Genomic DNA, 26,381 nt, shown 5'->3' on the forward strand with positions numbered 1-26,381 from the left:
TGGCGTATGCACGTATATGCATATATATATTCTTTTGTCTAAACTTGTTTCTTCACGTAAGTAAAGTGAATGTTCCCTCAACTCTCCCTTTTTTCTTTTGTTTCCTTTTTTTTTCCTGTTAAGTGTCCGCAGTCCGACTGGACCGCACCAGTTGTAACGGTGCACGTACGGTGTCGTACGTTTTGCGGCAGTGAGGTTGCCGGCACGGCCGGTACGAAACGGACAGAAGAAGGGATAAGAATTGTAGGGAAAAGGGTAAAGCGGAGAAGAAGTCACTCAAGAGCGTGTGAACGCAAGGTGACGTAAAGGGGTCGAGAGCAAAGGTGCAGCGTGTTAGAAATGAGTGGACAGCGCAACTCTTTGCGTGATGCCCCCGTAGAGGCGGTTTCCAGGCGACCCCGAACAAATGATATCGTTGACAATAACCAGGGCGAGCGTGAGGTATTGTACGTCAAGGCCCCGCTAACGTTTACGGATCCAACCCCCCGGGTTCTGCCGCAATCGGGGTACAACCAACAGTACCAAAGTCCCCCACGTGTGCAGCGGCGCAGACGTGGTGGTGGTACGAAGACACTATACGTGCGTACAGACGATAGCGAAAGCGAGAAGGAAGGCTCTTCTGATGGAAGAAACGGAATGAGGCAGCTTGTTACGGCTGCTGAACAGCCTGAAGGTGATAGCGATGTGGGCGAGGAGGAGGACTCATCGAGTTTTATGGGTAAACTAGCGGCTTGTGGTGATGCATTTCTGCGGGTTGCAAATTCCATACCTGGAACAGTGTTTGGTGTTTGTCAGAAGTGGCATGTTACGGGCATACTGATATTCCTGTTCTTTTTTTTGTGCTTTATGTTTTTTCTCATGCTGTCTGCAAAGCAGGCGCAGTATGCGGCTAAGGTGATTGAACACGACAACCGACAAAGTCTGTTATTCACTGCCTCTCTCGTGGACCAGCACCTCATGGCGGCAAACGAAGCACGAAAACTCATGGGATCCGACAGCCAGCGGTCTGCCGCTGCCTTGAAGGAGGCTAAATTGCATGTGGAGGAGTTAGCTGAGTTGTGCGATGGAAGTATAAAGCAGCTGCACAGTCGAATTTTGTACCCCGGGCCAGTGGAGGACATCAAATTCCTTTTGGAGGAGCATGTGGCGTATGAGGCAAATTTAGTGCGTTTAATTAAGGAGGAGGTTGAATGGTTTGAGCGACATGTGCATGATCACAAGAAGGTGACTACTGGCCCTCAAACTGGAGTCGGGAATGCCAGTAGCAAAAAAAAGGAGCGGACACCAAAGCATCGTCAGGGTCAAAAATTTACCCTCACGAAGACAGGGTTTTATTTGGGTGCGGGGGACGGTCCGGAAGCGAACTCAAAAGATTTGCTACCGTTTTTCAGAGTGTTCCTTGGCGGCTTGCTGGGGAACCGGGTGATTGTTGCTGTTGCATTACTTGCCCTTGTTGTATTATACCGCAGGTTGTCGTAGGCGCACTGCACCGCACTTTCCCAGTGCCACCGCCGCGGTGTGTTCATTTATGGCCATTTGAGTTTATGCGAATTCGTGTTGTCGTTGTCGTTGACGCTTCTGTTTGCTTTTGTTTTTTTAAAATGGCGGACCTTTTTTGAGGTGTGTGCAGGGTGTTTGCACTGAGTTAGAGGGTGCACACGTTTCACCCTCGGGCTCCGCTACGAGTGCCTATGCGTGTTGGGAATGAGAAGGTAAAAGGTTCCCAAAGGGGTGGATGACGCGTGTGCTTGCCCATATTCCATATTCCCTTCCCTTTCCCACCCGGAGGGATTGTATTCAAAAAAAAAAAGCCTGTATAAGAAGGCAGTCGCGGTACGATTCGCGTGTTCTCGTTTCTGCGTTCCTATTCCTAGTTTCGCTTATCGCTTCTTCTTTGCCTAAGCTTTATATGTCTTCGTTTCAATATGTACGAGCTGTTGCTGTTGCTGTTGCATTTACTGCTGTTGTTGCCTCTTCAAACCTTGTTTGTGCGTTTTGGTGGGGACTGCGATTCCTTAAGTGAAGGCGGCCAAACATTTTTTTCTCTATTTACAGGTGAAAGAGTGTGTGGCTGGTGAGAAGGGGTGAAGAAGAAGGTGAGAAGTAAAGCGATAAAAAGGAAAGTAGGAGAAGAACGATGTTACGACGCTTTGCCCTCACGTCGAGCGTGGCGCTGCGTTTGCGGTTCGAGCGGGACTCAGGACACAACACCGTGCGCTATAGACCAATACCGGAGAGCATGCAGCCCAAACATCTGGAAGACAACTTTACTCCCTTTCCTCTGCCGAAGTTCGACGAAAGCTTGGAGTACGGGCCCGTAAGGTTGCGGAACATTCCCGACATTGAGGCGGCGAAGGAGCGGCGGCGTGGGAGTAGGTTGGCCGCTACTGAGGTTTTGCTGCAGGAAACCTTACAAGAAGAGAATCAATTTGCCACCAGTGGCAAAGGGGACGGTAACATGGCAATAGCTATCACAGAGAGACACACCGAGGATGTTACAACCCCGGCAGCGGATTCAAGGTTTCCATCACAAACGATGAGTCCATGTTCTCATGAGGAGGAGATGAGGGGCTACGTAGTATCAAGAGATTACCCTTTGATAGATCGTCTGCATTGCACGCGTTCTATTGAGGAGCTTGTGGCCCAGTTTGAAGATCGTCCGCAAATAGAATCGCGGGTGGCGGCTCTAGCGGACATGGCTTCCACTGTGTCCTTCCGCAGCGATGAGGAGCTGTTACGGATGTTCACAGCCATTAGTGCCCCTTTTTCTGTGGACGGACGGGGACTTAATTTCCTAACCGTGAAGGTTTCCAAGTTTGGCAGGCCGTACTACGTCCCCAATTCTCTACTTCCTGCCTACGTCAACCTGGTGGACGCGACAACAATAGCGTTGGTGCGGGAGCAACCGTGGCGACTGTCTGCTAGTCCAGCATTGTTCATCCAGGTACTTCAGTTCATGGCACTTATTAAAGTGTTTGAACCAAATAAATGGTTCACGTTTTCCGATCATGCCCCTTCCAATCGGGCTGATTACAGACATGCGATAGGGGTTAACCACTCCACAGCGTTCTGGGGAACCGGGGAGGAGCTTTATGATTTCATGGTGGAACTATTGCGAGTGGAGGATGACGGCCGGATCCCTACAATGCTTGATTTGTGTACTAGGGAGCAAATGGTTGACCTCCTCAGTGGGTTTTGTGGGGTGATGCCCGGCGGAAAGGCTGTTGGTGATGTTTTTAAGACCATAACAGACGCCTTTCTTCGCCGCGTGCGCAATGACATTTCGGGGTCGTGGGGTGCGCATGACTGGGCCATCGTGGAGCGCATGTATCTCGTAACTGTGTTGTGCGACGCGGGTAACAACGAAATTCTGCAGCTCCTTTTGTCGGATACAGCGTCTCCCCGTGGTCCAGACTTCTTTGCCGCTGTTTCCCGCACTAAGGATACTCCCACAAAGAAGAGAGCGCTCTGTTTGTTGCAGGAGGCCATTGACAATGCTTCTGTGAAGGCTGATAAAGTTACCCTTTTAGGCCTACTAGAGAGTGGCTCTGAGTTTCTCCTTTCGTTGGTTGACAAAGGGGTGGCTCATACGTTTGCCACACAGAATTTGTTTGACTACCGCATTTTGAATTCCTTTCTTCACTGCTCTCTTGTGGCCGATCGCCTGCGTGTGGAACAGTCTGTGATTACCTCGCGCATTCCTTCGTCGTTACGTGATGTGCAGGTACAGATGCTTATGAGCAACGAGAGAAATGCTTTGAACCCTTTGACCTCATCGCTCCCCGGGAACAGTGGAGCGATTGCCACCGCTCCTAAACTGAAGCGCCCGCTCATGACAATGCTCTCTCAGCTAGAGTATTTGAATAGCATTGACTCTGTGTTTATTTTACACTCGTCCCTAATGGCAACATCGACCGATCAGCTCGTGTCCGCCGTGCGGCGCCTGCCTAGCGGGAAGGACAGTTTGATTGTCACCATGTCGTGCCTGCGAGCACTTTCAGTGAAATCCCTTACGAGCCCCAGCATGAAGGAACGTATTGCATGCGCCCGCGCCCTCGAGATAGTCAGCTACGAGTTGGAGAAGGGTCGCGCTGTTCTCCTTCCGTTTAGCGAGGAGATACTTTTACATGATGCCGGTGCATATTGTGATGAAGACCTTATGCTTTGGACAGTTGCCGCGTTCTTGGCCCGTGAGTTGCCGTTAGTGAAGGTTCATACGTTGATGCACAGTAACTGCACTGCGCGCACCCCTTATCGTTTTCTCAAAGGTGGACATAATCTACTAGTTTCATCCCGCTCCCTCTATGACAAGGGTGCGCCTTTACTGAGTTCACTTCACAGCAAGGAACTGAGGTTGGTGACTCATAACGTTCGACTCAGGACACCGGTACGCGACCGTAAGTGCACCCTACAGTACTACAATCCCATACGTGCCCGTTTCGTGTATCGAAGGGACAAACCACTCTTTGACAAGTATCATGTTACCGCGCGAAATCTTGCTCCCGGATTTAGTCGCGGTGCACTCAAACATGACTGGCGTGCACTTGGCGTGTATACTCCCGACCACCCGCAAGTGCCGTATCACCCGCTTCAAACGTGGATGCTGGGTGAAACAACCGTTGAGGCAGAGTAGTATCGTTTTCTTGATCTGGTTCCTTCACAAGGAACCGCAGAGGAGGGGAGTTGGTTGAGCGAAGGTGTTGTTTTGGAGAATCCGGTTTAGTTTGATTCATTACTTCACACATCCTCTGCACGTAAGGGTCTCATGCCGCTGCTGTACATTCTGCAACGAATATCCGCTCTATTGCGTCCACTTGTATTTGTGTTTCGCCGTTTCAAACCTTGTCGCCTCACCTTTTTGTTTTCCTCACTTCCATATTTCCTCCCTTTGTTTTGACACTTTAAATGTGTGTTGGGCGCCCTCATTTGTCTACTTAAGAAGCATTGCAGTGTGCCCATAAGCGTTAATCACGTTCTGTGCGTACGTAAGCTCTGGACGACTGCGTGACCGTTTCTAGCAGCAGGGGGGGGGGGAGGCAAGATACGTGAGCACGCAACCGGGGGCTCATCTTGTAGCTCTTTTGTTTTTCAGTGCACGCCAGCGTCAATAAAATACTTATCACCCTGTGGTAAACAACAACACCTGTAGGGTGTGCAGGTTAAAGAAGTAAAGAAACATGTGGGCGCAACAGCTTAGTCTCCAGAAGCAGACAACAAAAATTAGTCCCGCTGATAAAGATGCCCAAGCCCTTATCACGGCTAATGTGTTCATTGAAGGTAATCGGATGCGTGTGCTCAAGTCTATGGAGCAATACCAAGCTGTTGCTGATAGTGCGTATTGGAACTACGGTTATATGGGTGGCTCCATGGTAACAACGATGGCCATCTGTCTTTCGCTGAGCGGGCGCTTGCCACTGCTCCAGCGCTATGCGAGTTGGATTTCGCTGGCAGGAGGCTATTTTGGTGGTAAAGCAGCGCTCGGTATTCACAACGCTCGTAACTTAAGTCACGTTGTGAATACCATTGACAGTGCCATTGTGGAAACGCGGAAGATGGACGAGCAATACAACTTTAAAATCCCCGACTATGCGCGCGAGGTGGAGGCGCTCCAGCGCAGGAAGTTTGAGCTTCTTCCAACCTCGGCAGAGGCGATTGAGGCACGAAAGAATGATCTAAATAATATGCCACTGGATGAAAAGGTGGATGCGCTCGTGGAAGCCTACGAAAAACGCCGGCAAGCCGTCGGGAAGAAATAAGCACGGAGATGCGTAGTGTCCGGGAATGAAGCGCTTGAATTTTCTTTTTTTTTTCCATTTATTGTGCATGGGTTGTACTAAGACCTCGTACCGTGATTTCAAAGGATTTGGATGTTTGACGTGTGGCCCATGGCCATTTCAGCGTGAGGGTGAGTGATATATGTCGATAACGAGATTGTGGAGGGGGGGGGTCTGTGATGAGTGGTAAATGTTTCAGCAGGGATTTTTTCCCATTTAGAAGCGGCTACCATTTTCCCCGTTACCTCCGTTTCATATTATTTGTGTTTACAGTATTTAAAAAAAAAACATTTTTTTTGTTTTGCGGAAATCTGTACAGGTTTGTTCGTTCGCACGTGCACGTTATATTGGAGGTATTTGCAACTTCACGTCCCATAGCATCATTATCATAGCTTTGCAACTGTTCTATCAAATAGTATCTGTATTTTTCTTTTTGTTTTCTACATATCACCTATTTTTTTCCTTTCCGTGTAGTGAAGGCTGCCGCAGTTGCTGCAGGTTTGTAGGACTTTTCCAACCGAGCAACCAATAAATAAAGTAAGGAACTAATGCCGGTCCCACATCAGTCTAATGTTGCGTTGGGTGAGCTTGATTCTTCACAATTTTACACTGCAGAGGAGCTTTGGCCTTATCTTTCCGAAACTGACCGCGTGGTCCTGGCGGAGGAGGTCAACACAGCCATAAACCACGAGTTGGCGCATGCGGAAGATTTGGAAGCAGTTATACCTCGACTCCTACGTGCCTGTACGACAGAAGCACAGGAACTCCGGCGTGCAATTAAATCAATGGCCTCCTCACAGATGTTGGAGGGACATAGAGCCGTGCAGATTGTGAAAGAAAGTGGGGAGCGAATTCAGGACCTCCGCGAGCTTTTTATCAAGCAGGGTAGTATCATTGCTCAGATGAATGTGACTTCGGGAAGCTACAAACAGCTACGTGAGCTGCATTATCTTCGAAGCAATGTTACTTCTGTCATCGAATGGGTTGAAGTACTCAACGAATTGCGTTACACAGACATGTACAGGCTTGTGGAGCAGCGACAGTTCGCCGCCGTGTACAAACGGCTGTGCCGGCTGCAGCTCATACGTCAGACTGTAACAGAGGAATTGCACAGCTACCCCAAAGCACACCAAAACTCGTTTGACCCCTACTTTGAAAAGCTGGAGTTAGTGCAGACGATGTTTGTTGAAGGTGTCTACAAACTTTTTAGAGAAACTTCAGTGCCCGCTGCGATCCAAAAGGCGCTTAAGGATCCACCGCGAATGGGGGCGGTGGTGCAGTCCATACCCGAGTTTACGCAATTAGAGGAATGCGTGCAGTTGTGCGCCGTTGAGATAACTGAGGATAAAGGTTTCTTGTACTCTGCAGATGGGGAGCCGCTCATCACCGAGGCCAAAATATTCGAAGCTGTCGCCGCTTGCGCAAAAAAGTTGTGGGTGGACGACGTGATGGCGGAGTTCACCAATCCTGTTGCGCAGGGCGTTGCCTATTTGGATCGTATGAAGAAGATAGCGCCGATTCTTTCGGCTCTTGAAATGACATTGATTCCTCTTTCGAGCAGGTTATCTCTATTTCCTATTGTAGTGGTTTCCTTGCATGGGGAGGTGGTGAAATCGCTCGAAATTTATGCGGACCCGGGGTTGGAGGCGAAAGCAAACGACCTCATCGCCGCCTCCGACTTCGTGCGATGGTACAAGGAGATGTTGAAGGATGGAAACTACTCATCTCATGTTGATATCGCTGCACTGGACAAACTGTCGGCCTGCATGACGGCGGGTGCTGTGGACGGGCTCATGATGCATCTTGTGCAACTATGTAAGGTATGTGCTAGAACTGTCCTGGAGGATGGAAATAAACCGTTTCGGAGCTCTAGTGGTCTGCCTGTTACAACCGGGCCAAAAGACATGTTTGCCGTACTGCAGCAAACTCTTGCCGGTCTCTCAACGGCGATCGAAGTCGACGTCATGCGACAGATAGGCAGGGCCTGTGCAGCTGCAATTGAGAGCTACTTTTCGGAATGTAAGTTGTTAATTGATTACGACCGTTGGGAGGAGATGGAGCAAAGGCAAAAATCTGGTGGAAATAGCGGCAATGAGGAGTGGAAGATGCGACGACTTGCGTTTTTGTATGCCTTTTGCAATGACTGTTCAGTGATTGAGCGCAACATGGACACGGTTGAGCTCGTGTTTGTGTCTTATTGGAACGAGGAAGAGGGCCTTGAAGACAACTCACCGTTTATTCAGACTCAGGATGTTCTGGTAGATCATGCTTCCCACTACATTGATGAGGTTATATTGCATGTGGAGCGAATGGTCGAGGGGCAGTGGCCGGACGTATTCCGCTCAAAAGGTTGGTATGAGGGAGAGGATAGTCCAACGCGAATAATCCTCGACACTATGGCGGACTTTATCGACGAGGAGTTCAGCTGTTCCTTCGAGGCTTCACAGCTACACACGGTAACGCATCGCATGATGCAAAGGTACATTCAGAAATTCTTGACCGAGCTTATGGAGTTTCTCGGAGATGCCGTTCGGCATCCGTCTAGTAAAGCCGCAAAGGACTGGAATGAGTTTGTGAACTGTTTTGTACGTGACATTGTCATAACAATTGATATGTGGAAGGCACGCATTTCGGATAGTCGTGGTAAGCTTATCAGTAAGGTGAATAAGGCGCTTGAACTAGTCAAGAACCTTCTTGCCGTGAGAAAACCGGTAGATTTTGATTTTATCGTGCAGAAGGACCTTCTTGACGACTTTGGTGATTGCCCAACATTTGTTGTGCGTTTCTTGTTACTATCGCGCAAGAAAGAGATTGGTGAGGATACATGCAATTCCATGTTAGCTTTGTGGGATGAACGCATTGCTCACCAGAGACGCGACGCTGACGACAAACCAACAACGGGTTGGAAGCAAATGCCTTCCTTCTTTGGTATGCTCGACCGTTCCTTAGCTGACATTGGTAAGAAAGGAGGGTTATTCAGCTCGAGTCCCACGAAAAAGCGCAAGAAGGCTGAACAGAAACGACAAAAGATGGAGAAAGAGAAACGAAAGGCTGAGCAAGAAAAGCGGCTAGCGGACGCTGCGACAGCTGTGAAGTCAAAGTCCCCACCTGCCCCATTGGTTCCTAGGAGGGATTCTGTTGAAGTTGTTACCCTCGCCAGCGTTTTAGACACGTAAGCGCAGCTGTGAAGGATGTGTATAATGGAAAAAGGAGGGGAATGGTGGACGCCATAGGAAGTTACATAAACGCTCTACGTGCGCTCTTACCTTTCGTGTACTTGGTTTCTTTCACAGCGCTTTCGTTTTCTCTGTCTTTTTTTTTTTCGTGCCATCAGGCAAGTGTTAATCTTTTGCTTCCTTTTTTTTTTCTTTGCAACTCTGTATGCTTCGATGAGGGTTTCCTCACCTTTTGCATGAGTTATGTTTTATGGTTGGTGCGAAGTGAAGGCACACTTGTTTCGGTTGTGTGCCAGCTATTTTGTGCGTCTCCGTTTTTTCTATTTTCTTGGACTTTGCTTATTAACATGAGCGACATCACACATTTGCTCACAGGCTGCATCGGCATATTATATTTGAGTGTATTTGAGTGCACCACAACGTTACGTGCAAACGTGACTTCATCCGCGGTGGGAGTTTGAGTCTATTCGGAAGCTCTCGTATGTCTTTAGACGTAGGTAGTTGTACACCTTCTGACCCTTCCCTTATTTTTTCCCCTAATTATACGATAAACCCAACGTTTAGAGACGACATGAGGGGATCTTCCGTTCCTTGTTTAGTCGACATTGCGGTAAACCTCACCGATTGCGTCTTCCGTGGCGTTGATTGGAAGGGTCGACGTGTTCATGATGATAACTTTGACGAGGTGATGCGTCGCGCAGTGGAACACAACGTAGGGAAGATCATCATCACTGGTACGAGCCTTCCGCAGTGTGTAAAGGCGATACGTCTCTGCCGTCGCTATCCATCTGTCCTTCGTTGCACGGTTGGGGTGCACCCTGCGCATTGCGCGGAGATGACACGGCCGATGGATTGGAAGGCTATTGAAGCTGCAGCAGAAGATGATGTTTCGATCCAAGTACCTTATTACTCTGCAGGGGAACATTCCGATGACTCACTACACCATTCTGACGAGCGTATGGAGAAACTTGTGGAATTGGTGAATGAGAATCGTGATGTTGTGGTTGCTGTAGGGGAGATTGGTTTGGATTACGCAGAGCTTTCCTACTGCCCAAAGGAGGTACAGAGGGAATACTTTATTCAACAGTTTCGGGTTCTCAGGACTTTGGGTCTCCCATTCATACTTCACTCGCGTGATTGTGGTATGGATTTCGTTGAACTAATTGAAGAGGAGGTGCGTTCGTGGACATCTGAAACCCCATTCGTAGGTGTTGTGCATAGCTACAATGGGAGTCCTGAGGAGCAGGAGCGGCTTCTCGCCATTCCAGGTGTTTATTTCAGCATAAACGGCAGTGCGTTTAGGGAAAAGGAACGTTCTGAGCAGGTTTGTAGCATTCCGCGCGATCGGCTGATGCTGGAAACCGATGCACCATGGTGCGACATTAGGCAACAGCACTATGGTGCCCGCTTCCTTCGAACTCAGTTTCCCACCAATCGGAGGGGAAAGCCGTTTGATCCGACGCTCTGCAGTGAGCGCCGCACCGAGCCTTGCCACTTGCGGCAGGTACTCGAAGCTTACGTTGGTACGGTGAGAACAATGGGGGAAGAGAGGGGGGATGCCTTTCTTGCAAATATTACAGAGGAGGAAGCCCAAGAACAGTTCTACCAAACATGTGTTGAGGTGTTTCACATCTGAGTTTAGGCATATTGGTTGCCGCGACCTGTGGTGTTTTTCTTTTCCCCAGTTTAACAACCAACTTATTCCCTCTTATACTTCTTTGTTCATGTCAACTCTAAAGAACCGTGTAATGGGCTTACTTACTTCATTCACCGTTACGTGCATTCCCGTTTCACAAGAAGCGCTAGCGCTCTGACTTAATCTTATTTGTCGGTTTCTCTTTCACCATATATTTACGGTGCAACATCAGTAAGATTAATAAAGAAGGAGGGGGAGGGAACGGGGGAAAGTGAATAAAGAAAGGGAAGAGCAATTGTGATAATTGAAAGGAACCGCTGTACCTCTTTCTTCAACCCTCTACTTGATGAAGCGCGGGCGGTCGGCCACCTCGAGGTCCCTGAGGCACAACGAGGATAAGAAGGATTTTAAGTTAGAAGATGACTCCGAACGCAAAGACACTGAGGAATCTTTCGTGGAGGAGATTCTAACAGTGGAGGAAAAACGAACAATTCTCCTCCGTTTTCCCTGCCTCGATTTCTTCCGCAATGCGCATATATGTGAAACATTATGTAACTCAGCTCAAGACGCATCTAAGGGTGGGACCTCGGGGATGGAAACCAAATTTGCCCCTGAGGCGCTTAGGTTTGATGCAGACACGCTGGAGACTCCGCATCCAATAGTGCGGTTGCGGACTCGTGAATTTGGCGAGTTGGTGTTTGAAGGCACGTGGTGTCAAGTATCCGAAATAAATGGCGGCAGGGAGTCGATGAGTAACCGCGTTGTGGTACATCTCTGCGAGAGGAGTGACGAACAGTCATCCGGTGAGGTTGACAAAGCGGTTAGTGGTGACAATGTTGGTATCAATCGTTCTAACAAGTCGCCTTTACTTAGCGGGAGTGGTTCAAATTCATTGAGTGGTAGCGGGGTGGCGAGTTTGCTGAAGCACTCATCCGTGGGAGTCACGGCAGATGATGCACGCGGCCAACGGAGGGCACAGAATGCGCTGTGGTTTTACAACAGAATAGACGTGCCCTGCGGGACGCTGGTGTTGGCGCGAGTAAAGTAGCGCAAGATGTTCTGTAATATTAGAAACTGAGTGCGCAAACCAAGCCGGTATGGACATCGACTAGGGCTTTTGTCCGTTTTACTGCTGGACATGCCTTTGCTTTTTTTTTTTGTTATTATAAGTTATGACTCTTATGTGCCTGCTCTTGTTTGTGACATCTGCGAGAAGACGCTCTGGCAATCTCCTTTTGATCCGTTGCGCATCTTTGTGTGAGCGCGTGGCATTGGTTGGGTGTTTGTTTGGTTGCCTTTTTATTATCCCAAGACAAGCACGGCGGCGGCGACTCATTGTTTCTTTAAATGTTTTTCTGTGCCTTTTCATGTGGTACGTGGGACTATCCAAGGGACATGTCATTGGTTCCGACTCTTCAGCCTGAGTGGTGTTTACAATACATGATGAGCTAATGATACGAATCCGCAGGGTTGTGAATATGTGCACTCAACCTTTTGAACTTTCTTTTTTAAAAAAAAATCAATTGCGACTTTTTTTTTCTTTTTCAGCTCTAATTGTTGCTTATATATATATATATATATATATTAAAAAAGAGGAGACATTCTATTCATGCCAGCTTTTTCTTCACTCTCTAAGTGTGTCCCTGTTTTGGCAGCATTGGCCCGGCAGGCATACCGCTCCCTCCATTTCTACGATGCGGACACGATAAGCACCACCGTACTTTCCCTTGGAGAGTTGCGCATACCTCCACGCGACGTCCATGCATTTGTGTTATCATTTCTAACAGCGCTCCCGAACTTTCATCGGGGGAAACATGTTGCCCACCTTCTTAAGGGACTATCAGGGTTAAATGTGCGTCACCCCGTTCTAACTGCACATCTTCTGAAAATCTTTCTCCGCTGTTACCGCGGTGGTGCAGTCCGTGGGCGAGGGAAGGAGATTGTTGAAGGTGAGGCCCAAGTTATTTGTCTCCCGTCGGACCACAGGGACTCATTCTTCGCCTCCTTTGTGTCTATTCTACAGACATTGTATATGTATGGGTACTCAGTGCAGCTTATACGAGGATTATTTTTGTCCATCGAGAAATTTCTGCAAGAGGGTTGCGACCTGTCCCCTCCTTGCGGCATTAGAGGCACATATCGTCAAGACAACAGTTGCTTTAATTCCGGAAGCGGCGCTAACGCTGACGGACTGGTTGTGGATAGGTTTGGGTGCATGGAAGGTGGAGGAGATCCCGTTTTTTTCGTTCTGCTACTTTTTTTAAAGTTCTTCTGTCCTGCACTTGGTGGAGCAGTCCATTTAGAACGTGTGGATGCATACCTTGAGCCGCTTGTGGATCGGCTGCATCACCACCTTGCTGTGAGTTTGCTAATTTCCCTGAATCAGCAGCCGTCGCGTTGGGAATCTCTGCAGCACGGCACGGTAATGAGCAGGTGCCAGAGGCGCCTTATATATCGTTTAGTGCAATGCTTTCGCTCGTGCAGTACTCCCTTTGTGAAGTTGAGTATTGACCAAATCATCACACTACTGCGGTATGCGCATCATCTTCGCGGGGATCACACGGGCAAGCAGGGAGCTGAAGGAGAACTTTTGTATGCTATGAACCGATTGAGGACTCATTTGGAAGGGGCGTCCTTGTCTTTAAACCAAATCAGGACTGTCGCTGAGGGTGGGTTGATGTTGTGGGGTGACATGGCTGAGGGGGATTCATTTACTAAAATACACGCGACAGCAATACGAACTAAGATTTCCCTAGTTGCCGTATTTCACATGTTGCAAAAGAGTGAAGAGGGGCGTGGAGGAAAGAGTATGCGCAGTGTTGAGGCGATGAATACCAATTGGCAGAAGGCGGGATCGCTCATTTCCCTGTGTCACTACGGGTTTATGTCCATTGAAGGGCGAAGTAACGACACGGGTGAGCCTTACACGCCGTCGTTCGAAGGCCTTTGCAATCTTACGTGCAAGATATTGGGGGAGTTGTACATTGGCGATGGGGTTCCTCACATATCTTCCGTGCGGCAACTTCACAAGGTTATCGGGCCGCTCAAGGAGTTGCTTGCAGTGCGGGTGGGGACATCAACAAATTCTTCTAGAAAGGGGTGTGCGTTTATGCTTTTGGAAGCACTTGAGCGGTATGAGATCCGTGCCATAAATTTTTTTGGCATACAGGGCTATTCTCACGATGCGGATCTTATATGCTTGTGCACTATGCTACAGGATTCGTCTCTTCAAAGGGGGACTTGCCTATCCGTAATCGACGTCGTTCTTCCCAACATTTGCCGGCGAAGAAGTTTGTCAAGCGATAGCATTGAGCCTTTAGTGCATGTACTTCGCATGCTTCTGTCCGATACAAAGAACAGGTGTAGCAGGAAGTGGTATGAATCTATTGTGGAATCAGAGAGGCTTTCCACAGCAGCCTCGTGGTTATGCGTAGCAATGGCAGCCGTGAAAAACACTGCTGGTTCTTCTGCTTACTTTATCACTATGTTTTCTCTGTTGACGGTGATCTGTCCCATTGAGCGGAGGAGTGCTCGCGGAGGTGAAGGGGTCGATATTTTTGCTGTGTGCATTCCACGTTCGTGCAGAGTGCTGTGCATTGTAAAGAGGCTGTTCCATAACTGTAGAAGCCTCGCCACGGGGGTAATTTTGAACCGTGCGGGGGTGAGAAGCAGCGGTTCTGACAACTTTTACTCGGCTCTTTTTCTTCCAGCGAAAAGTGTGGCGGAGCGGTGCGCCTTGCAAAGCCGTTTCACAGACTTGTGCCGGACGTCAATGACGCCCGCTCCCGACAGTGATGACAAGTCAGAAGAGTGCTGTGGTGAATGTGGCAAAGAGCAAGAGCTGAAATATGACACTTGTGTGAATTGTGCACTGCGTTGCAATATTTTGGATTTTTTTGTCTGGTTGGGTGCATTTCGGTACGCAGCGATCCAAAGAACCCGCCTTCGTAACGAAGGCGGCGTGGAAGGCGTTGTGGCAGACGTGCACGAGATCCGGCAGCCTCATGCTGAACTTCTAAATATCGTTTCAAGTCTACTGGAAGATCTCCCACGACTGAATGCTTCTCTACGACGGGCGGTTCTTGTGGGGTTTTACATGGAAGCGCAGTGTGAGGCTTTGGAAAGGAGCAACACAAAACCAAACAGTATGGACGCTATGAAAGAAGCTGCTTGTGCGGAGCGTCAGACGTTCATGCGCAATAGTGTGTTTCTCCGCGTTGTTCCATTGTTTATAGGGGAGTTGTTTCATAACATTGCCATTCGCCCCATGGTTGGCTCTGATATTGGGCAGGTCACTCACGACGTGAAGACGGTGCCTTATGCACAAATGACGCATGCTGATTTCCGTAATGCGCATACTACCCATAATGTGGGGTACAAGGAGATAACATTTTTCCTCTCGCAGTTTTTCGATGAGTTTGGGCAGTGCAAAGAATTCAGGCGTAACCTCTGTGCGTTGCATGACGTTGTTTGGGACTCTCTGACATGCATTACATCACTGTGCAGTTCTACCGGTCGCTGGATTGAAGAATTCCGCCACAGTAAAGTTTTTTCCACCGGTAACTTGTGTGGAAATAACGATTCCGTGTCCCGTCCCTGTTTGAACGGTATGAAGGATGACATGGTTATCGCTCACCCGCGCAACACTCTTCTTTGGTCTCTCTTACTTTTAACCTGTTTCATCCGTTACCGATGCATCCCGCGGGAAAGCGATGGCGTGGGCGCGGAATGGCTTACAGCAGCTGAGGCAGTTGCATCCCGCATTGTGTTAATGGTGTCAGATTACACCCCTCCATTGCGCCGCAAGCGTCCAGCGCCGGAAACTTTTGTGGCGTTGCACCTCCGTGAGGCAATGGAGCGCAGGTTTAACTTATGTAACCCCGGTCTCGTGTCTGATACGGATAGGCGGATAACATGTGTGTTGGATGAAGTGCTGCATCGTGAGGCGGAGTGCCTAAAGATGTGGGAACCCACGTTTCCATGTATTGCAGCCCGTGTTCGGCGCTGTTTGAAGTCTACTTGAGAGGGCGTATACATATATATATATATATATATATATTTGTCAAATGGAAGCGCTAGTGGTGCATTTTTTTTTTTAAAGATGCCATAGATGGTGACTTATTCTTTTATAACATTGCTAGTACTTCAGCTGAGTATTTGGTTGTTGTTTATTTACTTATTTTTTGCTTTTTTTTTTGTGAAGTGTGTATGCCGTGTGTTTTAGGCGCACTCATTTTTTTTTTACCTTTTAAATGTCATTGGGTGCACTCTATCCTCGTGACCTCACGCATTACTTTGTTTTATCTTTTTGGTTTTATTGAAGTGTGTGGGAGGAGGGTAATTTTCTCATACAGTGTGATAGTTGAACAATGGGTCTTTTTTGTGTAAAAGATTACCTTTCTTTCTATACCTTCGTTTCCTATACCTTTTTCTTAGATTCATGTTTACGTTTACTATTTTTTGATTATTTGTGGTTAGGGTTACTTTCCTTTTTGTTTTTGTTTTTGTTCACTTGGTTAACGCATTAAGTTGGCGCGGTGCTTTGAACAAACGGTGACACCCGCCTTATGGTTGTGTGTGGAGGCGCGTCTATCATTTCCTTCTCAGACTTCTTCCCTTCATCATCACAAGTGTGTAGTCGCTTTTAAATGAATAATGGAAGTGCTATGGAGGAGGGCAACATGTTGTTGTTGCAGGCCCTCTTCCCATATGCTGGAAAAAAATACTTTGCTGCCGCACTCAAGTTTAACAAAGATGTGGAGGACGCTGTGCGGTTCGTGCACAGCAAAGTGGACTTGGCGCCGCATTGCGGAAAGTACCTTATACAATCCGTAGAGGACACGCAACCAGTGAGGAGGTGTAATGAGCAAGAAGAAACGTTGTCCGCGGAGGCTGCCGCCAAAATAGAAAAAATGAAGAGTAAACCACTTAGCAACGTTTCGCAGCATGATGCGTATAACGAAGTTGCCATTGCCTTCCCGGTGGATACTTCTTCTTGGGATGTGAAATTCATCCCTCCATTTGTTGCACCACACCCCGCTGCCTCGCAGCCCCTGTTGTTACCGGAGGAGGATGATGAAATGTTGCGGCGGGGCGGCCCCACCCGGACACCAACTCTCCCGTGGGCTAACATTACTGCTTTACGTGAAGCAAAACGCGAGGAAGAGGGGAGTACCATCGACTCCAAGCCTCAACAAACAACAAACACATCAGGGAATGCGCAACGGCTGAAAGCAATGCCGAAAATTGGTGTCGCAAGAATTGGTGTGCATCGTGTGGGTATTGAGCGAAACTGCGCCACCGCTTCGGAAGATGGTACCAAAGGCCTCAGGTTTGATGGTAAGGAGAGACATGAAAGCTGCAACATAAGCGGTAGTTCCGTGGGCTGCATGGACCTCCTTGAGTTTACCGTGGCAAAGGAACGTGAATGTGTGAACCTAAAGAATATGATGCGACAATGGGCGGATGTCTTTAGCCGCAGCTCCGGATGCTTTGTGCTTAGAGAGATTGTTTTGAAGTGCAACAACATGGCCCCCATTCTCCCTGATTTGATTACCTCGTGTTTTAGTTTGATGGAGCAGGAGCTGTGTGGCCGGGAGCTGGTGGCTGAGCCCACACATTTTGTCAGTTGCTTCCTACGCAGGGAATACGAAGTGAAACTTGGACCCATCAAGATGAAAACAGTGGAGTTGAGCCACAATTATGCTTCACTGGAGGAAGGGGGAAAATACCTGAGAATATGTTTAAATTTGCGCCGGATTGTCTTGGAGACGCTGTCGTATTCGTATCGCAATGCTAAGAACAAGTCGGCTGATTTCACGCACGGCACTGTTGACCTAAAGGTAGAGAATTGTGCCCTGAAGGTTGATCTCATTATTTTACTAGCAGGTGGTGGGTTTGTGACCATATATCGCAGGTGCGATAACTTAAAGATCGGCTCCATCGGTGCCGATTTCTCTGGTTTCATTCCGAACTTGATATTCTTCATCATCAAGCCCATCATAAGAAGAAGTCTGAGGAATCAAATAATGGCAGTGATGAATGAACGCACTTTCGGAAAGACCTGACGTCGGCGCAAGTCGCGTCAGTACTTTATGTCGTGCCATCTTCCCTTCTCCCCCTCTTTGTGCATTACTCCTGTTTAATATTTTTCGTACCGTTCCATAACTTCTGCATAGCTGGGCCACTTTAATTCTATTTGTTTTTTTTTTTCGCTCCGGACCTTTTTCCTTTTTTTTTTCTTGTTTCACTGTTATTATTGTTCCTTTCCCCTCCCTCTCCACGCACACCGCAAGCTTATTTCGATCCCCCTGTCCACTTCCGTAACGTATATAAAAGTTGTTTTATATTTTTCTTTTCTAAATTATTTTTGACTGTTATATATGTTGTTTAGTCGACGTTTATTTGGTGTTAAGAATGGTAATAAATTGGGTATAACACTTAAATGTGGCCGCAATTACAAAAAAAAATTGGCATCTTCACATATTAAATCAACCCATAACTGTACGGGGGCTGGTTGGACGGCTTATGTCCAGATCATCATAACATTTTAAGTTTCGCCTTCTCACGCGTAGTTGGTATTTATTTTTTGTTTGTTGTTGTTATTATTTTTTTTCTTTTTGTTTTTTTGTTTTTTGTTTTACTGCCTTTCCCTTTTTCCCTTAACATCACCCGGATGAGAGGCATGTCAAAATACATTTCAAGTGACGGCAAACATTCGGGTCCTGTTGAAATGATGCGACACGACATTTAACTGTGGTTCGGTTTCGATCCCCCCTCCCCCAAAATATGGAGATGTGTGAAACCACAAATCTGCGCGGTATACTTCAGCTCATTCATGTGGACTCCAAAAGTGGGGAAAACTTTGTGAGAGTTAATAACATCATTTTGTTTTGTGAGCTCTTCCCAATCACTGTTCAATACGTTTTTTAACCATTCTTGAAATATATTTTAAAAATCTTTTTATCCTTTCCTTTCCTTTTTTTTCTTTCCTTGGTTGTGTGTGTGTGTGTGTGTGTGTGTGTGTGTTGTGCTCTCCTCTTCCTTCCCGTTCCCGATATCGTGGACTTTAATTAGGGGCCCATCGAGGTTACAGACATCGTCAACTTTTGCGAAACCCGTGCAGGTAAGTTAATTAAAGGTGCAAAAAAGAAAAAAGAAAACAAAACGGAAGAATCAAACAATGCCGAGCAGTTGGTTATTGAACACACAAGAGGGTGATATTACTGCACCATGTCACTGCTCACCAGACGTCCCCGTGACGGATGTGCAATTGGAAACATTTCTTGTTTATAGTCGCAGCATAGATGTCGCAACACTTCACGAACGCCACCCCGATGACGATGAAGGCCGTACGTACGCCCAGCGACTCATTTGGAACCTCGGTTACAAAACACTGGAGAAGGTTACGTTTACCACATCGTCGAAGGATGAGAGTATGGAACACCTTAACGTGGATGAACAAATGCGAATTGTGGAAAGTGGTATTATTTATGTGGATGTGCGCAATGAGAAGGATGAGTGGGTACGCATTGAGGGGAAAATGGGTGACGTGATTGTTCTCCCCCCCGGAATGTATCATCGAGTTGTTTCTTCCAACTCGGGACCCGCCACTTGCCTCCGTCTTTTCAGACGCGCAGAAACCTTTCGCCCCATTCCTCGTGACACCGCTGGACTTTCCGAAGCACTTGTCAAGGAAGCGGTGGAAGCGCATGAGGAGCACATGTTTTTTATTAACAATCCGCCAGTCGAAACAGCGATGGGCCCAGCGAATGATACAGATAACATTCTGGTAAAAAATCCAAGGGACTTCGATGCTACACTTGAGAAGGTCAAAGCCGCACTGCAACCCGGTGATATCCTTGTGGTGCTTATAAAAGGTGTGTCGCATCCCAAAACCCACAAGTCGTGGTGTCCTCCGTGTGTTCTTGCAGAGCCAATGGTGCAGCGCGCAGTGAAGGCAGCGAAGGAGAAGCGCCGCGTCGTTTATGTGCAATGCAATGTTGAACGCTCCGTATATTTGGGTAACCCAAAATATCTCTACCGCACGCATCCGTTCATTAAGGTGACTGGAATTCCTCATTTTATGGTGTTCCAGCAGGGCGAGGGCGGATTAAAAGATATTTGCAGAGAGTCCACTCCCTGGGAGGGTTATGAGAAGTGGGTGGAGAAATTGTAGTTGTAATTCAGGTGATGCCTTTCCACGCTTCCTTTTTTATCTTCATTTTTATCTTTATTTTTATTTATTTATTTTTTCATGTTTTACGTCTTGTTATTTTACGCTAATAACAATTATCATCACCACATGGACAAAGGCATGAAAAGAAAAAGAAAAAGTATGTCTGGAAGGGATGTGGTTTGCTCGAGTGGGGAAGGATGGAGTGGTTGTGGAGGAAATAAAAAACAAAGTGGGCAAGGTTGAGCTGTTTTTTTTTTTTAGATGGGGGAAAGTGGACAGATGCCGTACGGACATACGCGCACAACCGTCAAAATAATAATAATAATAATTCAACACTTTCATCACTTTCGGTAATGTTGAAGAGTAAAGGTATACAAGGTATTCATTTCTGTTGAGTCAAAACCGAAAAGAAAAAAAATACCATAAAGAAGGGGAGAAATGTGTGTGCATACGTTTAGCTCGCCTAACGGTGCATTAATACAGTAAAGCAGGTGCTGATGATTGTAAATCCAGAGCTGGTGAAAATCATTAAGGTTGAATCTGCTTGCGGTGGTGCGAGCACAAATGTCGTGGTGTTACTTCATCCGTACACCCATAAAAACATATAAATATATATATATTTATATGTTCATATGTTTTTATGTCTTAATGACTCATTACATTCAGAAATGTTTCATGCAATTTGGTGCTACTGTAGGCGTGTGTGCGTGTGTGTGTGGAGGCATCTTCGCAAAACATGGAGCGACTTTACTACCGAGAATCCAGTAAATAAGTGATTAAGGTGAGAGATGTACATGAAATGATGTTTAATGCGGCTCAATCAGTTTTCATATTGTCAGAGGAGCAACGTGTGAATGTGATGACCGTTTATAGAACTTTTCGGAATGAGAATTTTATAAATTGTCGTGTTGACATTCAACTTCACCGTGTCTCCCACTAGGTGGTGCGCGCTTGTGGCGGAACCACGGAAAACATTGCCTTATCATAATCTGTGTGCCATTTCCTCCGTGAAATAACCGCCTCTTTTCGATGTTCTGCGGTTTTACTGATTGCCCGAATTTTTACTCAGATGCTGTAATTTACATTCCGGTTCCTAAAGAAATAGCACCTTTTCTTTCCCTCAGTGCACTTGTTTTCGCATGCAAGGGCCGTTGCTCCAGTGCTGAGTTTACTTTTTCTTCCCGTTTACACTACTCTACGCTACCCTAAACTGCGTTTATTTATTTGTTTATTTTTGAAGGGAAGGTGCCACAGAGAAAATTGTTATGGGCACCAAGGGGCTACGAAATTATGTCGAGAAACATGGTCTCGTCAGAAGTTCGAGCAGGGGCAGGGACGGTGTCGTCAAGAGGACCAACCACCTGCTTTTAGATATGAATGCCATTGTTCATTATATCGTGCCAACCAATGTTTTCACCACCAAGTCAGTGATTGAAGGAGTAGTTGAGGCTGTGCAGAAGCTCATTTCCGCATTTCCCCCCAGTGAAACCCTTGTGATTCTCTTTGACGGGGTTGCGCCTTGCGCCAAACTTCAGACACAGAAGACCCGGCGTGCATCGTATAACAAGCGACACAGTAGCGAGTGTACAAGTTCGCTCGAGTTAAGATACAATCACGACTACATTGGGCAGGAAATCTCATTTTCACGCGAAGAAATTATCGCGGGGTCTGAATTTTTACTTGCGTGCGAAGATGCGGTGAGATGTGCATTTGGGATTGGTGGTGAATTTTGTGTGCCACCGGGAGAGGGAAGGAATTACACAATTATTATGAGTGGCTGCGCTGAAGGTGGTGAAGGCGAGCTAAAAGTGGTTTGTGTCTTGCGTACCATCTGGCTGGAGCAACGGAAGTCACAAACATATACGGGAGATGATGAAATTATAGTCGTCGGAAATGATTCCGACTTGGTGCTAGTTGGTGTTGCCTGCACTCCATATACCAAATTCACCATAGTGGATCCCCGAGACTACGCTCTGACCGATGTTGGTGAACTTTTCAAACACTGGGGGTCGTCTTCACCGGGGAATCAAATACGACCCGATTTGTTACCGTCGTATCGTATTGATTTCGTCTTCCTAATGCTGCTTAGTGGAGGCGACTGGTTTGAGGGAATTGGAAAGGTGGCTCTTGTTTTCTGGCGTCGTTACAGAGAACTTCGTCTCCACTGTGGTTATTTTAAGAGATCACTCATACGTGGAGAGGGTTTCGATGTGGATATTGAGTTTCTGCGCGCCGTAATGGCAGTGAAAGACGTCAGTTCACCGGCCAAGTACATGTCTAAAATTAAACAAATGACAATGAAGGAGTCCCCACTCTCGAGGGAGGCGATAGAGGAAGGTGTGGAGCTGTTGAAAGGTGCAGTGTGGGCTCTCAGATCCATCGTGGCCGGTCAGTGCTACGATTACAAATTTCGAGCACATACGAAGAAACCGACAGCGGGGATGCTGAAGGGAGCATCGCACGTTAAGGGATTGTTAGGAAAGATCCGACCCGTGTCGGAATCCCCTCTACCGTGCTTTTCACCGTTGGAACAATGCATTGCTGTATTGGGGCTCCGTGGTCGCTTTTCTTCTCCAATTCACATGGTAATAAAAGAGGAGAGCGTTAACCAGGGTGAAAAGTTGACGAACTCTTTCTCTTCAGAGTTCCTGTTGGATGAAACGCGTCGCTTAATGTCTCAGGTGAAGGTGGATGAATTGACTGCTGCGGAGCAGGACCTGCTGCAGGTGCGACACATGAGGTTCTTGGAGAGTGAGGATGGGAAGATTACTTTCATGAGCTTTCATCCCGAGAAGCAAGCAGTTGCAGATGTGCGAGTCTGCGATGGAGGTGTAAAATGAATGGCTGATGGCATAAAGCAGTTTGTATGTTTTAAAACTACGGCGGTACGTTCTCCCTGATATTGTTTGTGTCGGTTTTGAGGTATATTGTCGGGTTCGGTAACGGCAAAGTGGTTGGAAACTGAGCTGGAGAAGAGGGACGAAGGATTGGTTCGAGGAAGGGAAGTGTCGCTACCTTATTTGTCGGTTGTTGTGGTTGTTGTTGTTTGATCTTGTGCAAGCGTGAGCTGACCGCATCGCTCCCCTCACTTTGTGGCTTCCTGTAAAAGAAGGGGGGGGGGAGGTTTACATGAGCTCCCTTTTTTGCTGTGGATTTGCTTCTGCTTCACTTTTAGTAATACACTTGTTGTTTTGTAGCCTTCTTCCTATCTTTCGTTCTTCCCTCGATAGTGTCTGCACACATCGTTGCATCCCAAAATACGCAGTGCCTGAAAAAAAATTGAAGGGAAGGGAAAAGTAGTAGGGATAAAAACAAGCGAAAACGGGAGGCCATCGGACGACAAACCTTTGACAGAATAAGTTTTTTTTTTTTCACGCGCCGGTGACTGTTTGTGCTGTGCTTAGACGCTGCGCAGCCAACTGGTGGGTAGAGGATAATCGTGGGGGAAGTGGAAAATTAAGGGGGAAACTGCTGACACTACCGGGAGGGTAGTGGATTGTTGCGGCATCTCGTTGGTATTATCGAAAAAGAAACTTGTACTTGTGGGGAATTAAAAGAGGGGGAAAACAGGAGCCTTATTGAATTTGAGCGTTTTGTTTCATTTCCCCCTGTTGAGCATGCGCTCGTATCGTTTAGCGTCTATTAGACGACACTACACTGCGCTGGTAGCACCATGTGGTCTCCGTTTTTTCTCTCCTTCGACGACCGTTAACTTGGATTATCTTTTAAACCCAACACCTGAACACAAGATGCTGCGTGAAACGGTTCAAAGATTCGCAGCGGAGCGGGTTGAAACGCAGGCAAAACAGAGCGATATTGACATGCATTTTAATGTTGATCTCCTACGCGAGTTGGGTGACCTTGGTGTACTCGGTGTAACCATTCCTGAGGGAGACGGTGGTGCTGGAATGGACGCCACGGCAGCGGTTGTTATCCACCACGAGCTTTCCAAAGTGGATCCAGGCTTTTGTCTCGCCTACTTGGCTCACTCGATGCTTTTTGTGAACAACTTCTATCATGCTTCCACAGCGGCACAACGGGAGCGGTGGCTCCCCAAAGTGCTTACAGGCGAGCACATAGGTGCAATGGGCATGTCGGAACCCGGTGCGGGTACAGATGTTCTTGGTATGCTGACCACTGCGACAAAAGAAAGTAATGGAAAGTATATTCTTAACGGTGGCAAGACGTGGGTGACAAATGGTACCGTTGCTGACCTTGTTCTTGTGTATGCAAAGGTTGACGGCAAAATCACCGCGTTCGTTGTAGAGAAGGGTGCATCGGGGTTTTCTGTGGGGAAGAAGATTGACAAGTGCGGCATGCGTGGGTCTCACATGTGTCAACTTTTCTTCGATAATGTGGTGCTTGGAGAGGAGAATCTGCTCGGCACTGAAGGGAAAGGGCTTGTGGCAATGATGCGTAACCTGGAGGTTGAGCGTCTCACATTGGCCGCAATGGCGGTGGGTATTGCTGATCGTTGCGTGGAACTCATGACGTGTTATGCCAATGAGCGTAAGACGTTTGGTAAACACATTTGGAATTATGGACAGATTCAGCGCTACATTGCCGAGACGTTTGCAGAAACGGAGGCGGCCAAATCACTTACATATGCTGTAAGCAGGAGTGTGGCGCCAGGAAATTGCAACCGCCTGGGGAGCGATGCGGTAAAATTGTTTGCAGCGCCTGTTGCGAAGCGGGCGGCTGACAACGCCATGCAAGTTATGGGTGGTATGGGATATGCGCGTGATATGCCGGTGGAGCGGCTGTGGCGGGATGCGAAGTTGCTTGAGATCGGCGGCGGCACACTCGAGGCACATCACAAGAACATTACGAAAGATTTGATCAACAGTCTTTAAGAATTGTTTGTTCTGACGAGGGGTGGCGAGATGGATGTTATGTAAAGCAATCAGGATATGGTGCGTGTTATTTATTTGAGTTATTGGGCGGAGCGAAGTCCGCCGTTTGTCGCCTCATTTCGTATTTTTTCGTTTGATCATGTATTTCACGACTCTCTTGCCTTGCCTCGGAGATGGCATTTAGCTTTATGCATGGGAAAGGTCCAGTGATCCATGTGTAAGCTTGCGGTTGCAACTGCTGGGCATTTCATATACGTTATCGTTCAAGCGTCTCAATATCTACAGAGTGGAGGAGAAATAGCGTAGAGCTCACGCCGATACGGGGAAAAGGAAAAAGTGACTGAGTGCAAGTTTGAATTGTTGCATTGATGGGTATGTCGAAAGCGCCCGACACAGCTTCATATGAAGGCAAACCACCAAGGGAATCGATGAAATAGGGAAAACAACGATTCCACAACTGCAAAGGCATGGTTACTCTCACTTTTTATGAATTGCCATTATATATATGTCATTTCGTTATTTGTTCGTATATAAGTGACTGCGCATATGCGTTGTTGCCTTGCCGCATTTTACATCGTTTTGTTTTACTTACCGTTACCACACGTGAGGTGATTGGTCACAAAAGCTATCACTCAACCTCATTAACACGTTTACGTATCCGTGGTTTTGCTTGTTTTTAAAGGGTGGTTCGATCGACATAAAAAAAACTCGCCTCTTTGCACTGCATAACGCGGCGATGCTTTGGTAGAAGTTAAGAAAAGAACCACCTTCCAAGAAAAAAAAGTTATGGAAGAAAAGAAAGAAAAAATTCGGCAGAAAAGATCCAACGTTTACCATTAAGTTGTTCATCCTTTGGTATATTTTTTCTAAAAAAACGCACGAGAGATATATTGCAAATCCCACAACTGATCACAGAATAAAGGGTCAGAACTCACATCCATCCTACCGATACGTTCTCCATTGCAAATATCCATTCTTATTTGTATAAAGATCAGTTACATAACAAAATGGAAGACAGGATGATGAGTTGAAAAAAAGAAAATGTGTAAACACTTCTGCTCCAAAAAAAAAAAGTTTAGCAAGTAAGCATTAAAAAAACCAATTCCATAACAGCAAAAACTTGACACCTTTTTTTTTCACCTCATAATTTTCTTCACGCAAGGCATTGCAGTTCAAGAAAAATAATATAGCAAATAGAAGTAACCCTCTCCCAAAAAAAAAGAGCGCGCTTATTGAATACTAAATCAAACTCAACAGGTCTGACTGTTGTACGTATTGAATGCCTGCACACTACTCTGTTGTCTCATCTATTTGAATCTGTCCCACAGAATATCGTTATCGTTGGGTTCACATTTAACGAGGTATGCATTGAGACCCACTGCCTTCATATGTAGGCGAGTGGGAGCATCAGCATCCCGAGATAATCGGTGTTGCACATATTTATGTGTTTTTGCTTATGTGCTGTTGAAACAATACAGCGCAGCATCCCTTGGGCCAGTGGCAACCATTTAATGCCGTGGGGATGTGGCCCCTGTCCTGTTGCGCGAGAGCCATTTGTAGTTTTGGCACTCAAATGCATTATCTTCCCCTCTAATGATGACAGTCAATAGTTTCCTGTCAGCCTGACGGCAGTAGAGCCATTTTGAAGACATAATTTTTAACTCAGCTCACACTGAATCGAGTATCATCCATCCTTATTATTTTGTTTTTATCCACCCTCTTCCTCATAGGTCATTCATCCCTGTTTATGTTTATGTTTATGTT

General features: G+C 47.0%; 10 protein-coding genes and 1 pseudogene across 11 annotated transcripts; all 11 read left to right on the forward strand.

Annotated features, from left to right (window-relative positions):
* Positions 1–339: 339 nt before the first annotated feature.
* Positions 340–1,479, forward strand: TEOVI_000280100 (uncharacterized protein; the record flags this gene model as incomplete). The annotated part of the gene is made up of 1 exon (XM_067225820.1): positions 340–1,479. One exon carries the CDS (start codon positions 340–342, stop codon positions 1,477–1,479), a length of 1,140 nt encoding a protein of 379 aa, XP_067081921.1.
* A 658-nt stretch (positions 1,480–2,137) lies between these two features.
* Positions 2,138–4,633, forward strand: TEOVI_000280200 (uncharacterized protein; the record flags this gene model as incomplete). The annotated part of the gene is made up of 1 exon (XM_067225821.1): positions 2,138–4,633. One exon carries the CDS (start codon positions 2,138–2,140, stop codon positions 4,631–4,633), a length of 2,496 nt encoding a protein of 831 aa, XP_067081922.1.
* A 544-nt stretch (positions 4,634–5,177) lies between these two features.
* TEOVI_000280300 (uncharacterized protein) lies at positions 5,178–5,756 on the forward strand (the record flags this gene model as incomplete). The annotated part of the gene is made up of 1 exon (XM_067225822.1): positions 5,178–5,756. The coding sequence occupies one exon, from the start codon at positions 5,178–5,180 to the stop codon at positions 5,754–5,756; it is 579 nt and encodes a 192-aa protein (XP_067081923.1).
* Positions 5,757–6,322: 566 nt separating this feature from the next.
* TEOVI_000280400 (Exocyst complex component Sec6, putative) lies at positions 6,323–8,950 on the forward strand (the record flags this gene model as incomplete). The annotated part of the gene is made up of 1 exon (XM_067225823.1): positions 6,323–8,950. The coding sequence occupies one exon, from the start codon at positions 6,323–6,325 to the stop codon at positions 8,948–8,950; it is 2,628 nt and encodes an 875-aa protein (XP_067081924.1).
* Positions 8,951–9,521: 571 nt separating this feature from the next.
* On the forward strand, positions 9,522–10,586 carry TEOVI_000280500 (tatD related deoxyribonuclease, putative; the record flags this gene model as incomplete). The annotated part of the gene is made up of 1 exon (XM_067225824.1): positions 9,522–10,586. The coding sequence occupies one exon, from the start codon at positions 9,522–9,524 to the stop codon at positions 10,584–10,586; it is 1,065 nt and encodes a 354-aa protein (XP_067081925.1).
* Positions 10,587–10,932: 346 nt separating this feature from the next.
* On the forward strand, positions 10,933–11,634 carry TEOVI_000280600 (uncharacterized protein; the record flags this gene model as incomplete). Its single annotated transcript, XM_067225825.1, has 1 exon — positions 10,933–11,634. The coding sequence occupies one exon, from the start codon at positions 10,933–10,935 to the stop codon at positions 11,632–11,634; it is 702 nt and encodes a 233-aa protein (XP_067081926.1).
* A 561-nt stretch (positions 11,635–12,195) lies between these two features.
* TEOVI_000280700 (uncharacterized protein) lies at positions 12,196–15,609 on the forward strand (the record flags this gene model as incomplete). Its single annotated transcript, XM_067225826.1, has 1 exon — positions 12,196–15,609. The coding sequence occupies one exon, from the start codon at positions 12,196–12,198 to the stop codon at positions 15,607–15,609; it is 3,414 nt and encodes a 1,137-aa protein (XP_067081927.1).
* A 625-nt stretch (positions 15,610–16,234) lies between these two features.
* On the forward strand, positions 16,235–17,653 carry TEOVI_000280800 (uncharacterized protein; the record flags this gene model as incomplete). Its single annotated transcript, XM_067225827.1, has 1 exon — positions 16,235–17,653. One exon carries the CDS (start codon positions 16,235–16,237, stop codon positions 17,651–17,653), a length of 1,419 nt encoding a protein of 472 aa, XP_067081928.1.
* A 1,115-nt stretch (positions 17,654–18,768) lies between these two features.
* Positions 18,769–19,764, forward strand: TEOVI_000280900 (1,2-Dihydroxy-3-keto-5-methylthiopentene dioxygenase, putative; the record flags this gene model as incomplete). The annotated part of the gene is made up of 1 exon (XM_067225828.1): positions 18,769–19,764. The coding sequence occupies one exon, from the start codon at positions 18,769–18,771 to the stop codon at positions 19,762–19,764; it is 996 nt and encodes a 331-aa protein (XP_067081929.1).
* A 1,265-nt stretch (positions 19,765–21,029) lies between these two features.
* On the forward strand, positions 21,030–22,604 carry TEOVI_000281000 (XRN 5'-3' exonuclease N-terminus, putative; the record flags this gene model as incomplete). The annotated part of the gene is made up of 1 exon (XM_067225829.1): positions 21,030–22,604. One exon carries the CDS (start codon positions 21,030–21,032, stop codon positions 22,602–22,604), a length of 1,575 nt encoding a protein of 524 aa, XP_067081930.1.
* A 777-nt stretch (positions 22,605–23,381) lies between these two features.
* On the forward strand, positions 23,382–24,617 carry TEOVI_000281100:pseudogene (annotated as a pseudogene). Its single transcript has one exon. A coding segment is annotated over exon 1 (1,236 nt).
* Positions 24,618–26,381: the final 1,764 nt, after the last annotated feature.

This window comes from Trypanosoma equiperdum, assembly GCF_001457755.1.
Source record: "Trypanosoma equiperdum strain OVI genome assembly, contig: ctg_612, whole genome shotgun sequence".
Classification (NCBI taxonomy): domain Eukaryota; phylum Euglenozoa; class Kinetoplastea; order Trypanosomatida; family Trypanosomatidae; genus Trypanosoma; species Trypanosoma equiperdum.